The 12500-nt window shown below is 35.8% G+C and overlaps 1 protein-coding gene across 3 annotated transcripts in view; it reads right to left on the bottom strand.

Moving 5' to 3' along the window:
- Positions 1-819: 819 nt before the first annotated feature.
- Positions 820-12500, bottom strand: part of LOC113803125 (dehydrogenase/reductase SDR family member 7) — a 13483-nt gene continuing 1802 nt past the window's right edge. For all 3 annotated transcript variants that reach the window (XM_027353843.2, XM_027353844.2, XM_027353845.2), the window contains exons 2-9: positions 10731-10858; positions 9490-9557; positions 8916-9065; positions 7449-7555; positions 6266-6505; positions 5663-5782; positions 1786-1946; positions 820-1268 (exon numbers count right to left, since the gene is read on the bottom strand). In XM_027353843.2, coding sequence (XP_027209644.2) covers positions 1169-1268; positions 1786-1946; positions 5663-5782; positions 6266-6505; positions 7449-7555; positions 8916-9065; positions 9490-9557; positions 10731-10840 — 1056 coding nt within the window. In that variant the 5' untranslated portion in view covers positions 10841-10858 and the 3' untranslated portion in view covers positions 820-1168. The remainder of the gene's footprint in view (positions 1269-1785; positions 1947-5662; positions 5783-6265; positions 6506-7448; positions 7556-8915; positions 9066-9489; positions 9558-10730; positions 10859-12500) is intronic.

Raw genomic sequence — 12500 nt, 5'->3', positions numbered from 1 at the left:
AATGTTCTGGTTTACACATTATCTCTGCACTACAGTAACAGAAACCATCATCTTCTCAATTACAGGAAGGAACACTGTGTGTGGAATCTCCCTACACAAAAGGATCCCGTACTTGTGCTAAACATGCGCCTGTACTTTGTCTCCATTGTTATGATTGTGTTCCTAGGTGTGGTGCTTACAATAAGTAAGTTTCTAGTTTTGATCATTAATAAGTTTTATATTCAGAATACCTTATTAACATTATTTTTTTTATTATACAATACATGTAAAGTTTTAGTTTTGAGATTATTTTTAAAATATGCATTGGGCTACAAAAGAAAAATGAACATTAATAGTTTGATAAGAGGTAGAACATTTTAGGAAAAAATAATAAAAGCCATATAGATAAAAGCTCCTATGATAGCCAAGTATGATAATATTAATTGATGGAAGCATAAATAGTATGTATATTAACACACAGGCAAACTAACCTTCATGGTCATATGTTTTTTGTTGTTGTTTATCTATCCAGAGTAACTTCTTAATTCAAAGCCAACTTCAACAACAGCATAACTTTTATTCATTTTGTCTTTTTGCCACTGTCAAACTACTTAATGCTTATACAATATTTTATTTCATTTCAGTTATAGTGCAAACAGCCAGACATCGACAAGAATCATTTCCGGAGCTTTATCCCTGAAGGTGAATAATTTTTTACACTGAATTTTTAGTTTCTTTTAAGAGTACATTTTAATGTGTAAATTATTATTTTTTATTGTTTATTTTACACTATGTTAAATTAAGTTTTAAGCATTAGCATTTCATAATAAAAAAAGTAACTTTCAGAAATAGTTTTTATTCCCAATTTTATATACAATAATTTCTTTTTTTTTATTCATCACATGTAAAAATATGGTCTTTCAACCTATACTGAAAAACTTTTGTTAAAAATATATCATGCTACATATGGAAGGAAAGAACAAAACTTGTTAATGAGAAAAATATAATGTAAGAAATATGATACATATGAATATGTAGGCCTTATGGCAAACCCCAATATATATGATAAGGCAACAATCTTTATCACAAAATGTATCCATGTAATTTAAGCACCACTTAGTTTATGAATCTTTCACTTCTGCCATTAGTTCAGTACTATACAAGAAAGTTTTACTTATGCACATATAAATCAACATTCCTTTTTTCCCTCTGCACCCGTTAGCTGAGCTGCATCATCTCTGCCATCTCGCAATTTCATTATTGCCTTCAGCGGAAGAACCTGTAAAGCGCTGGGAAGAAAAGGGGAAATTCATTTAGCTTTAGCATTTTATTGTTTTTCTCTGTATGGCAGCAAGGAAACATCTGAACAAGTAGGATACCTAGAAATGATTGCTGGATCAGAATGATAATTCTACAAATATATAGATTACTATGTAAACCAAAATTCTCACAAATTGATAAAAACATGTTTGCCTTTTTTTAAGATTCATATGATAATGGGAAGGTCTCTGAAAAAAAGGCACCCCTTGGAAAAAAGTACTGGTTTTGTGACCTTTCACTTTCTCTCTTTAAATCACTAAATTGATGTAGATACTCATTCTCCTACAGCTGGCACATGCAGCTCAAATATTTTTGCAGGAAGTGCTTGACAAATGTCCACTGAATAGGTTAAAGTTTCCCTTCATCAATAATCTCTTGGAAATTCTCAATCCATATACCTTGGCAAAATACACATTACTTCAGTGTCACTATTGCCCTTGATCTTTGCCCTGACAAATACACTCCTTATCTAACTTAAATACTTACCATTTCATCAGTGAAGGAATAAACTGGTTTAGGTAATACATGGTTAAGACTGGTTGATCAGCTACCCAAACCTCCGACAGTTTGTTGGCAATTGATATGGCAAAGAGATCTGCACAACGTTCCGCTGACATTCTTTTGCCTTTCCTTTCCTGGCCAAGTTCCTGTCATGAAAAATGGATGGCATTCAATCATTTACTTGTTTATCTATTTAAAGGACTGTCCAATACTTTTGGGGTATTTTAGGATGATTTCAAGCTATATCATTTTATTTAATTCTTATTTTTCTTACAAATTTACCAATTTCTTTGCAGAATGTAATCTATAATGCCTTTTCATTCATTTTTACAAATCCAGTTCTCACAGAAAGAGGTAAGCAGTTGTGTACAAGCCTGTTACTCCCTTGGTCTCCAATAATTCCTTTTTGTGACATACTTCAGAGTGCCAAATGACAATATGAGTTGTTGACTTGAGAAGACTAGTTTACATGCTCAGAGTTTATTTCAGTGAATAAGATTATTATACTGTGTAAAAGAAGAAATGTGGTATAACTGGGGAAGAAAATCTAGATTTTCTTTCAATTTCATAACTTATTTTTACAAAAATAAAATATATTCAGTTACACACCAAACTGCTACTTGTACTGGTAAGCTGTAGTTGTTCTTGGTATGGTAGCTTTCAAAACAATCAACATGACAGTGACAAGTCATAAGCAAAGCAGGGAAGTAGCAGACCCTGTAACACCTGTCTCATCCTCGGCATTCACATGAAGATGCACTTCTCTTCCCCGCCCTCCCCCATTCCCCCACTGGTGTACATAACAAGATCTTTTTTTTGGTTATTCTAACTGTGCACATTTTACCTTTGCAAATCACTCCTTCGTGTATTTCACAATAAGGTCAGCTACTCACCAAGGCCTTCTCTCCCCCTTCAGGTGGGGCAGATTGGGAAAGGAAGACCTTGGGGAGGAGGGGTAGGTAGCACATCTTGACCTCAAGGTCATTGACAATCGGAATGAACCACTTTGAACAGTTATGTGATCTCTTGTCAGGTGGGGCAGAGGGGGAAGAGGGGAAGGAAGAGACCTCACAGGGGGTGGGGAGGGTAGGAATCCACCTGATGCCTACCCACCCCCTCCCCCCATGAAGTCTTCCCTTCTTCCCTTCTTCCTTTCTTCCCTTCTTCCCTTCTTCTCTTCCCCCTCTACCAACCATCCCCTCCTCCCCATAACGTCTCGGGCAAGCATTGTATAAATAGGGGGGAAAAGGGGATTTTTTAAATTTCAGGCCTGACTTTTGTCCTTGTTTTGCTACCAGAAAATGTCCCACCAACTTTAAGCTCATATCTGCAACTCGTTAAGGTAAGAATAATGATGGATAGTACTAACATGTTCATTTGGTGTAGTGTAATACATTTCATTCTTTTATACTTTTTACTTTTTTTTTTTTTTTTTGTGATTCTAATTTTGCATTCTCTCTAGAAGTACTCATGACGATCCCAGGTCATCAACCTCAGGAGAGGGCCTAAGATGGCTGAGGAATGCTCCAGAGTCACACCTCTATCTTTTCGTGACCATGTTTGGTCAAGGAGAGGTGAAGGAGGCTCTCTTGACAACCATCGACGATCCACCACCCTTTCCAACATCAGAGACTCCGACTGGGAGATGGATGACTTCGATTTTAACAACGATGCCGACTTCTCACAGGAGGGGGCATCAGAGTGCAATGCCAAGTGGGAGGAGTTGGATCGACCTCTCTGATCAGTTGGCTTCGTCATAATCCACCGCCAGAAAGAGCAACAAGTGGTATCAGAATTATTTTTATCAGGTGCTCAACATGGCAATGGTGACTGCATTCATTGTTCACAGGGTGTTGGGTGGCACTTTCAGCCAACTTCAGCTCCAGCTTGAACTCATTGCAGACCTCCTTCATAAACCTCTGGCCTATGGGAGAAGGGGAGGCTTTCGGATGCCTCTGGCTGCGCCTCATCACTTCCCCCCTGCTGGAATATCCCATGTCAGCAGCAGCAGAAGCGCCAGCAGGTACCACAGGGCCATGTCCTGGTGTTCAACCCAGGCCACAAGTAGCGCCAGTGTCATCACTGCAGAGTGAGCCATAATGCCAGAAAAGAGACACGCTACAGGTGCGGCATGTATGATGTCTCTTGTGTCCAGCAGATTGCTTCAATATGTGGCACAGCAACCTGTAATGTGAGGAGTGACCAACATGCATTCTCACAACCTCTCCAATAGCAGCAGGCTGCCTCCAGCAACAGGAGGAGGATTCCTCGCGCAGCCTCCGTCCGCAACAGGAGGATGATTCCTCGCGCAGCCTCCGTCCGCAACAGGAGGATGATTCCTCGCGCAGCCTCCGTCCGCAACAGGAGGATGATTCCTCGCGCAGCCTCCATCCGCAACAGGAGGAGGATTCCAAGCACCACTTCCGGCCGCAACAGGAGGAGGATTCTTAACACCGCCTCCACCAACAGCAGCAGGAGGATGATTTCTCACACCGCCTCCACCAGCAGCTGAAGCAGGAGGATCCCTCACACTACCTCTAGTAGCAACAGACCTCTGCTACCTCCAATATTAGTTGAATAAAAAACAAACAAAAACAAAAATAAATCTATAGTTTTCATCTCCACAGTCTGAATACATGATATTTGACAAGCCATAAAACCAGAAAGAAATATGACTTTCAAAAGAGGATGAACTCTAGAGTATATAATAAAAGATGAACTTAAAAGACTACTGATAAACAAAGCCACTTTGCATCCACACAGCTCCAAAGTTTTCCTTTTCAACAAGCATGACAATTATAGAAAAATCCATCTTAAATAGACTTGAAAATAACCAAGCTGCATAAGCTACGCCCACTCGCATCGGAGTAGCTCCCCAACACAACGTTAAGTGTTGGCAGATCTGCCCAGGCTGGACGGTCCCACAAAAGATATGGGACCACTGTAGCACATTACTTGTGCCATTCTCTTAGGCAATGCCCTGGGTGTTTGATGTGTGTCCATGAAGGTACCTTATTATTTACATCCTATTTGCCTTTCGAAATTTCACAGCCATTTGCACCTTTTGCCAATGCCCCACCACACTCCAGGTATAAATACTTCCTTTCAACTACTGAGAACAAACAAAATTAACACAAATTCCAATAACACCAAAAAGAAAATTTAACACCTGAAGGAGGTTGGATTAATAAAACTGTAAAATGGCTGTATGGACAAGGTTAGACAAGTTGACATCTGAGAATGCTGCTCACTTAAAGGAAAATATGATTGCACTAGTTCTACAGTACAGCGACAGTCAAAAAAAAAAGCTTCAAACAACAAAGATCACATTATTTGGGTATTCAAGGTGGAATATGAAACCTGTTCGACAACAGTTGTGACCATTTCAGAAGGCTAAAGTGCACATGCAATGCACACTTCATGAAGCTTAGGATAGACTGATTTACCACTCAAGAGAAATTAGAGTATAAACCTCTACCAGTACAGAAACAGATTATATAATTGAGCCCAGCACAATAACACCCTCAAACTTCATACTGCCACAACTTTATATGTTTCGACAAGCTAAAGGATGAATCGGTTTCATTGAACCATTTTTTATTCTTCCTGATAGCCATTTAAGTAAAACTGAATCAATCACAAGTACACATACAACACTGCCCTGTCATTAACACTATTCAAATACAAACACACATACTCCCTATATAAAATTAAATGAATGAAGAGACTCAAATGTGCTGAAATATAATCAAACTAATGAAATTACAAAGACTACATCATGCCCTGTAAAATTTGAGTAATCACAAGTATACATAGGAACACTTATTTCCTATGTAAAAATTACACTTAATCAGACACTCACCTTCCCTTTCTCTTCTGTGAAACACACTTTGAGGAGATTAGAATCCACAGGGCCTGGACAGAACATGGTGATATCTAAACCACACCCTGCCTTCTCAACACGTAGACAGTCAAAATATCCCTGTGAGAAAAAAAAATTTTCTTTAACCCTTAAAGGAGAAAAAAATTGTCTAATTACTAATGACAACACAAAAGTTATCTGGAAAAGTGTCTTTTGACATCTTTCATACTTTCTATTTGCTGTATCAACATTACAAGAAAATTTTGACTCAGGTAGTTTGTACCAAACAAGTGGGAAATGTAATAGCAAAATTAATTTTGCCATCCTTCATCATCTTTAAGCCATATAACTTTTGATGAAAGATTTATCATTTTTCAAGTTATAAAATAAAATCAAAATAGTAACTGAAGAAAAGAGAAAAAGTCTTCAATCTAACATGCAGGTGATAAGTTAGATAATTTATTTTACGCTGGAAGGGAACACACTTTTTCTTTCTTTTAAAGTAAAAGCCAATGTAAGAGACAGGAAAATAAGAGGAACAAAAAAATGGCAACACTTTAAAAACGTACACCCAAATCAGAATGAACAGATAAAGACAACCACCTGCAACGCATGTTTTGAAGCCGTATAGGAACCAGACATGGGAGCTCCCAACTTTCCTGCTGTGCTTGAGGTCACCACTACATGTCCCTTCCCCTTTTGTAGGAAATACTTGACCACCCTCCGGGACAGGGCTATGAGCGAAAATACATTCAATTCAAAGAGCTCACGGTCCACCTCTAGGTCAATCATCTCCCACCGGCCACGCTGTGAACGGCCAGCATTGCACACAAGAATGTCCAGCTGAAAAAAATGAAGGATGATAGTAAAAGGGAAAGGGCTGGCTAAATGAAAACACAACTAACAATTACTAAATAGAAATAACTGATGGTGATAATGATCATGACAGTGACAGTGATGGTGATAGGGATAGCAATAATGATGAGAAAGATAGTTATGATGATGATAATAAAATGGACAATGATAACAACGATGATTAGGATCAATAGAAATAACCAATTAAGATCAAAATGAGGATGATTGATGAGGATGACAATAATAAAAATAATAAAAAGACAATAAGACACTAAGATGTGAATGTATGACACATAATACACAATTTTACAGAAGAAAGGGGGAAAAGAAAAATGGAGGATCTGGTTAATGTAATATGTCATGCAATGCCAGAATTAATACCTTATGCTCTTTACATTCAGAAAACACAACTGTATAACCAGTTTAGGGAGTGGAGAGTTTGCAAGAGGAATTGATGGCATAGTGAATGTGCCTAGAGGGAACTTGCCAGACTGTACCAGATACATTAGTGGACATACATATATTCTACCATAAAAATGTGGAGGTCTCTTTGTAAAAAGATAAAAAAAATAAAAACTGTAGTACTGTGCATTTGCTGTGATTAGGACTTTGAGGGTTAATACTTCAAAATTATGATTAGCATTAGTAATTCAAAGATCCAATACCAAAACTTCATTTACATGATACATTCTCAGTTGTACTTTCCCAAATTTTAACAGTACATGCAACTGGTTTTTGAGTAAATGAAAATCAAATGAAATTGCTTGTGCTTAAATGATTGGAATTGCAGATTATCATAATTAATTAACATTTATGTGAATCACAACTGTTACTGATTCTAAAATTTCATTCTCAAGAGATAAAAATAAAAACATATTCCTTTACCTACCCAAAAAAAGCATGAATGCAAAGTCACTCAATTCTATCTTACCTCTCCAAAGTGTTCAATCACTTTATCAAATGCAGACTGATGTTGGTCATACTGAACCATATCTAATGGCAAGACAAGAACATCTTTCTCCTCTAAGCCTCCAGCTTCTGAAAGAGTCCATGAAACTTAATTAGATATTTCCAACATTTTTTGAGGGGCTCTGAGAATTTAGTACATAAGTAAGAAAAAGTAAAATAATACCACATTTCCATCCCCTAAATCCATTTTTTTGCTGAATTATTGAGACATTTGCATTCCATTAGATACTACATGAAAAATAAATGCACAAAAAACTATAAAATTAAATATAGTCTCTTTATGCTTGTTATTTGCACTATGAACATAATAGGATTTTATTTCATATATTATAAAATATGCTTTCCCTAAAAGTGCCAACATTTATTATACTGTTTATATTACTTTCACTTCTTTTCTTTTCCTACATGGTTATTTACCCTTTAGAAGTCTAAAATAAAGACAGATTTGTCTTATAAGCTATAAACTTCAAGAGTACAGTTAACTCCATTCCCCTGCATGGCACATATATCATGCCATGCCATTAAGGGCAGTTTCAGCACAGACATCTGTGTTATGCCATCATTATCTCAAGTCAGATCACAGTTTATAGCCTTTCAGCAAGGAAATTTTACACCATGGTTGATGGATGCTTTCGAGGAATTTTGGCAAAAATTGGCAGTAATACCTTATATCAAACAAATTGAATCAGTCATAAAAGACATATGGCTTGAAAAACACATTGGGTACCTTCAAGGAGGCCTGAGTTAATAATAATTAATAATTATAATAATAATAATAATGTTAATGATAATGATGATAATAATAATAATAATAACAATAATAACAATAACAACATCAATAATAATAATGAAAATAATAATAATAATAATGATAATAATAATAATAATAATAATAATAATAATAATAATAATAATAATAATAATAATAATAATAATAATAATAATAATAATAATAATAATAACAATAATAATAATAATAATAATAATAATAATAATAATAATAATAATAATAACAATAATAATAATAATAATAATAATAATAATAATAATAATAATAATAATAATAACAATAATAATAATAATAACAATAATAACAATAATAACAATTGTAATTGTAATAATTGTAATAATAATAATAATAATAATAATAATAATAATAGTAATAACAATAATAGACTGAAATACTCATAATAAGAATAAACAAAGAATAAGAATGATCAGAAATTCAGAATAAAAACAAGAAATATAATCCTAGTAGTAATAACAATAACAAATATCATGGAAAAGATAACAATAGTGATGGTATTGACAATAATAAAGATAAAAGACAACAGTGATGGATGATGATTATCATAATAGTATGAAAAAGAGAATGTCAATCCTCTTTCTGAAGCTAAACAAATACAAATAAAGTAATCCGAGGACTCACCGATACATTTCTGCTTCACCTCATTCAAATTCTCTACAGACCGTGCAGAGAGAACAACTCTTACTTTTGCTTTTGCCAGTCGAATAGCAAGCGCTTTACCGATCCCACTTGAAGCTCCTGTGATCCATATAACACTACCCTCAAGACTCTCTAGAAAAATAATCATAATAAAAAAACAGTTACTTGGTTCATTAACTGTATTGATTGCATGATTATAAAAAAAATGACACTGCAGTTGTTAAAATAACTATCATAATGTAACTATTCTCTCTAAAATAGGTTTTCAATAATTCTGTAACTTATATCTCACTTCCCAAAATTTGTATTTCTTTAATCAAGTAAGAATTTAATTTTAGAGCACTAAGGTTTCTTCTCATTAGGAAAAGCATTTACTTTAGTAAATGTTGTATAAAACAAGCTAAATCAGTTATATTTCTATGAATTTCAAGATATCAAAACTAAATGTTTTCCAACTAGCTCTGTGAAATGTATGGTATTCAAGAAATAGCAAAAACATTAGTTATTAATGATAATATTCATCATACAGTATTACTCACACATATTTCTTACTTACCAACTGGCTTTCCAAAGTGTTTGAACAAAAAGAGGGTTAGATCACAGTCTGCTGGCAATATAACATATCTGGAATTATAATGGATTTAATTAATATTACTTTGAAATTGGTATTACTGTCCAGTAAACTATGATTCTATGATTCAAAAGTATCTTCATGTTGTTTCAAAAATGATAGAAATAAAATTGAAAAGATTCTTATCATGAATTTCTTTTCCTTGAAACACATTTTTCTAATCTGAAGCATTCATACTGAAAATCTTACTATGCATATATACATGACCTCAACAGTAGATAAAAAATCATGAACAAGGACCAGATCTATCATTAACACCTGAATTCAAATAGAGGAAACTTTCAGAATTGTTCCCAATCTCTTAATCAACTGAGATGGCACGACATACATGCTGTGCATTGTGCTTTTCATTTATTACTTAGGTGGCTCAACAAGTGCTCACCATGGTGTCAATAACTAGTCCTACCTATCTCAGCTGTTTACCTTTTTCCTTGATTTTCAGAAAAAATTGTTATCATCTGTTATTGCTATAATCTTAATATCATAACAATCATAATGTTAATACAGTGTTGCTATCAACAGCATTAGAAGAAGAAAAAATCATGAAACTTCAAGGAACAGAATCAGGTGAGGTTACACATGCTCTATTAATTGATTCCCTGGTGGCTGAGTACTTGTAGAGCCATCCATATACAACATAATTCACAAAAGCTACAGTACATGAACCTGTGGCCAAACAGTTGAGATGATCGTTTAGCTCTCTGTCATGATAGTATATTGCTACATTTATAATTCCAGGGTAAGATAGAGAATAAATCAGAAAATTTTAAAAATTACTTTTCCAAGAAATACAGTTATCAGAAAAATAGATATAAAGTCTGCATTACATCAATGAATATTTTTTCTTTAAAAAACCTTAGAACTGCAGAGCTCAAAAGTACCACAGGGGTATTGAGCTCCTGTGATATACACACACACACACACACACACACACACACACACACACACACACACACACACACACACACACACACACACACACACACATATATACACACATACACACACACACACACACACACACACACACACACACACACACACACACACACACACACACACACACACACACACACACACACACACACACACACACACACACACACACACACACACACACACACACACACACACACACACACAAAATATTACAACTACTCTTTCACCTTAAGAAAGCTAAAAATCCAAGTATCTTAAATGTCTGAATCCAAGTCCAGCAGTCAAGTACCAGCTGTGTGATACCAACACATCCAGCAGCAATATAGAACCAATCCATTGTGCTGATATTCAACTCCTGCAAAGAGATAATTGTTAGATCATTACAAAATGAAGCAATTCTCAGATACACTATAGTTTCTCATAAGTACTGAATAGATAATTTTATTTCAGTATTAAATTAAGTCCATTATGGTACAAATAAAGGTATCATATGGTTAATATTTACATAGCAAAATTAATGTACTTGACATCAAAGGTCATTTAGCACTATAGAAAGGTGTAATAGTGAAAAGGATAAAGAGGGGGACTAGTTAATGATTAAATGTGATACACGTCATAAGTCATACAGCAGTTCAGGAAGGTACAGATGAACCCCTCTGAAACAGGTATGGCTGTAGCTGCCATGATGTATGATATGTATACATGTCATGACTCACTCTAACAAGCAAGCAGATGGACTGGCTGTACAAAGCACACACCCTGTCAATAAGGCTAGTCTGTTGCATAATGATGTCACAGAAAATTCTGGCCCTATCATGATAGGGTTAATAGGGGTGATTAGATCAAGGATGTTAAAGGAAGAAGTGTGGAATTTTGCATGGATGTCTGCAGGATAAGGTAGGGATTAGCAAAGAAGAAATAGTATTGCTATCATTGAAACAATGAAGATGGAACCTGTCTCCTTTAATTCAGGAGGTAAAGAGTCCAGGGTAATTGTTGTAACATGTATATCAGGAGGAAGCAAAAGAGATAGCAAGAGAGGAAGTGGGGATGATGCAGATGAAACATAGTGAATGGGATGTGTTGGAAGAGAGTGGGAGGAAGGGCTGTAAGGGGAAGATGCATGTTTGCAGACACTTTGAGTGTAGAGAAAAAGGGAGCAGAGAGATTGGAGGATGAATGAGATGTAACCACATTAAACTGGGTCATAATTAGATAGTTGTAAATGTCCTCAAGAGTTTCTGAAGTTGAGTTGGTTGGGGAGGTCTGAGAAACAAAGGTTTTCTTAGGAAGGGGAGAAGAGGTGGAAAACTTTTGAGAGGCCAAAAAGGAGGCTGATGTAGGAGAGGATGCATTAAAAGATGGGGTGGAACATTTAGCTTGTCTTCTGCATTTAGCTTGTCTTTTGTGTTTAGCTTGTCTTCTGCAATGAATCAAGTGAGAAGGAAGAGGGGTAGGTACTGAGGAATTAGAGATTGGGGTGTCTGGATTTAGAATGACAAAAGAACTTGACTGGGAGAGGGAAAGGGTAGACGTGGGATGAAGAAGAGATGCTGGGGGTAAGTAGAAAAATCTTGGGAGGGAGGGGGAGGGGGGAAAAGCAAAGGACAGCACTGGTGTAGGGAGTGCTTCTTGTCTGGTCTCATGTAAAGTGAGCCCAAGTTTGAATCTGAGAATTGCCATCTCAGACTCAAACTTGTAGGTAGGACAGCGCCTACAAATACATTATGGGAGTCACCAAAATTGGCACACATGCATGATTGTGAAGTGCAGCTTTATCATCAATCATGAACAGGTTGGGCACATAGAAGGTATCGGGCCATGGAATAGCAATGTTTGATAAGATGGCCTAAATGCCAACAATTCCAACATTGATGGGGTGGGGAAAGATTTATATGGTCGGACAGGGAGGAACTTGCAGCCAATATAAACTTTATAGGGGATGTCATGTCTACAGAAAGTTATCTTAGAAATATTGGTGTATGACAGCCTTTCCC

The sequence above is a fragment of the Penaeus vannamei genome, chromosome 1, assembly GCF_042767895.1.
Source record: "Penaeus vannamei isolate JL-2024 chromosome 1, ASM4276789v1, whole genome shotgun sequence".
Lineage (NCBI taxonomy): Eukaryota > Metazoa > Arthropoda > Malacostraca > Decapoda > Penaeidae > Penaeus > Penaeus vannamei.
Note: the sequence above shows the minus strand (reverse complement) of the source record. Positions and strands in the feature narration are given on the sequence as shown.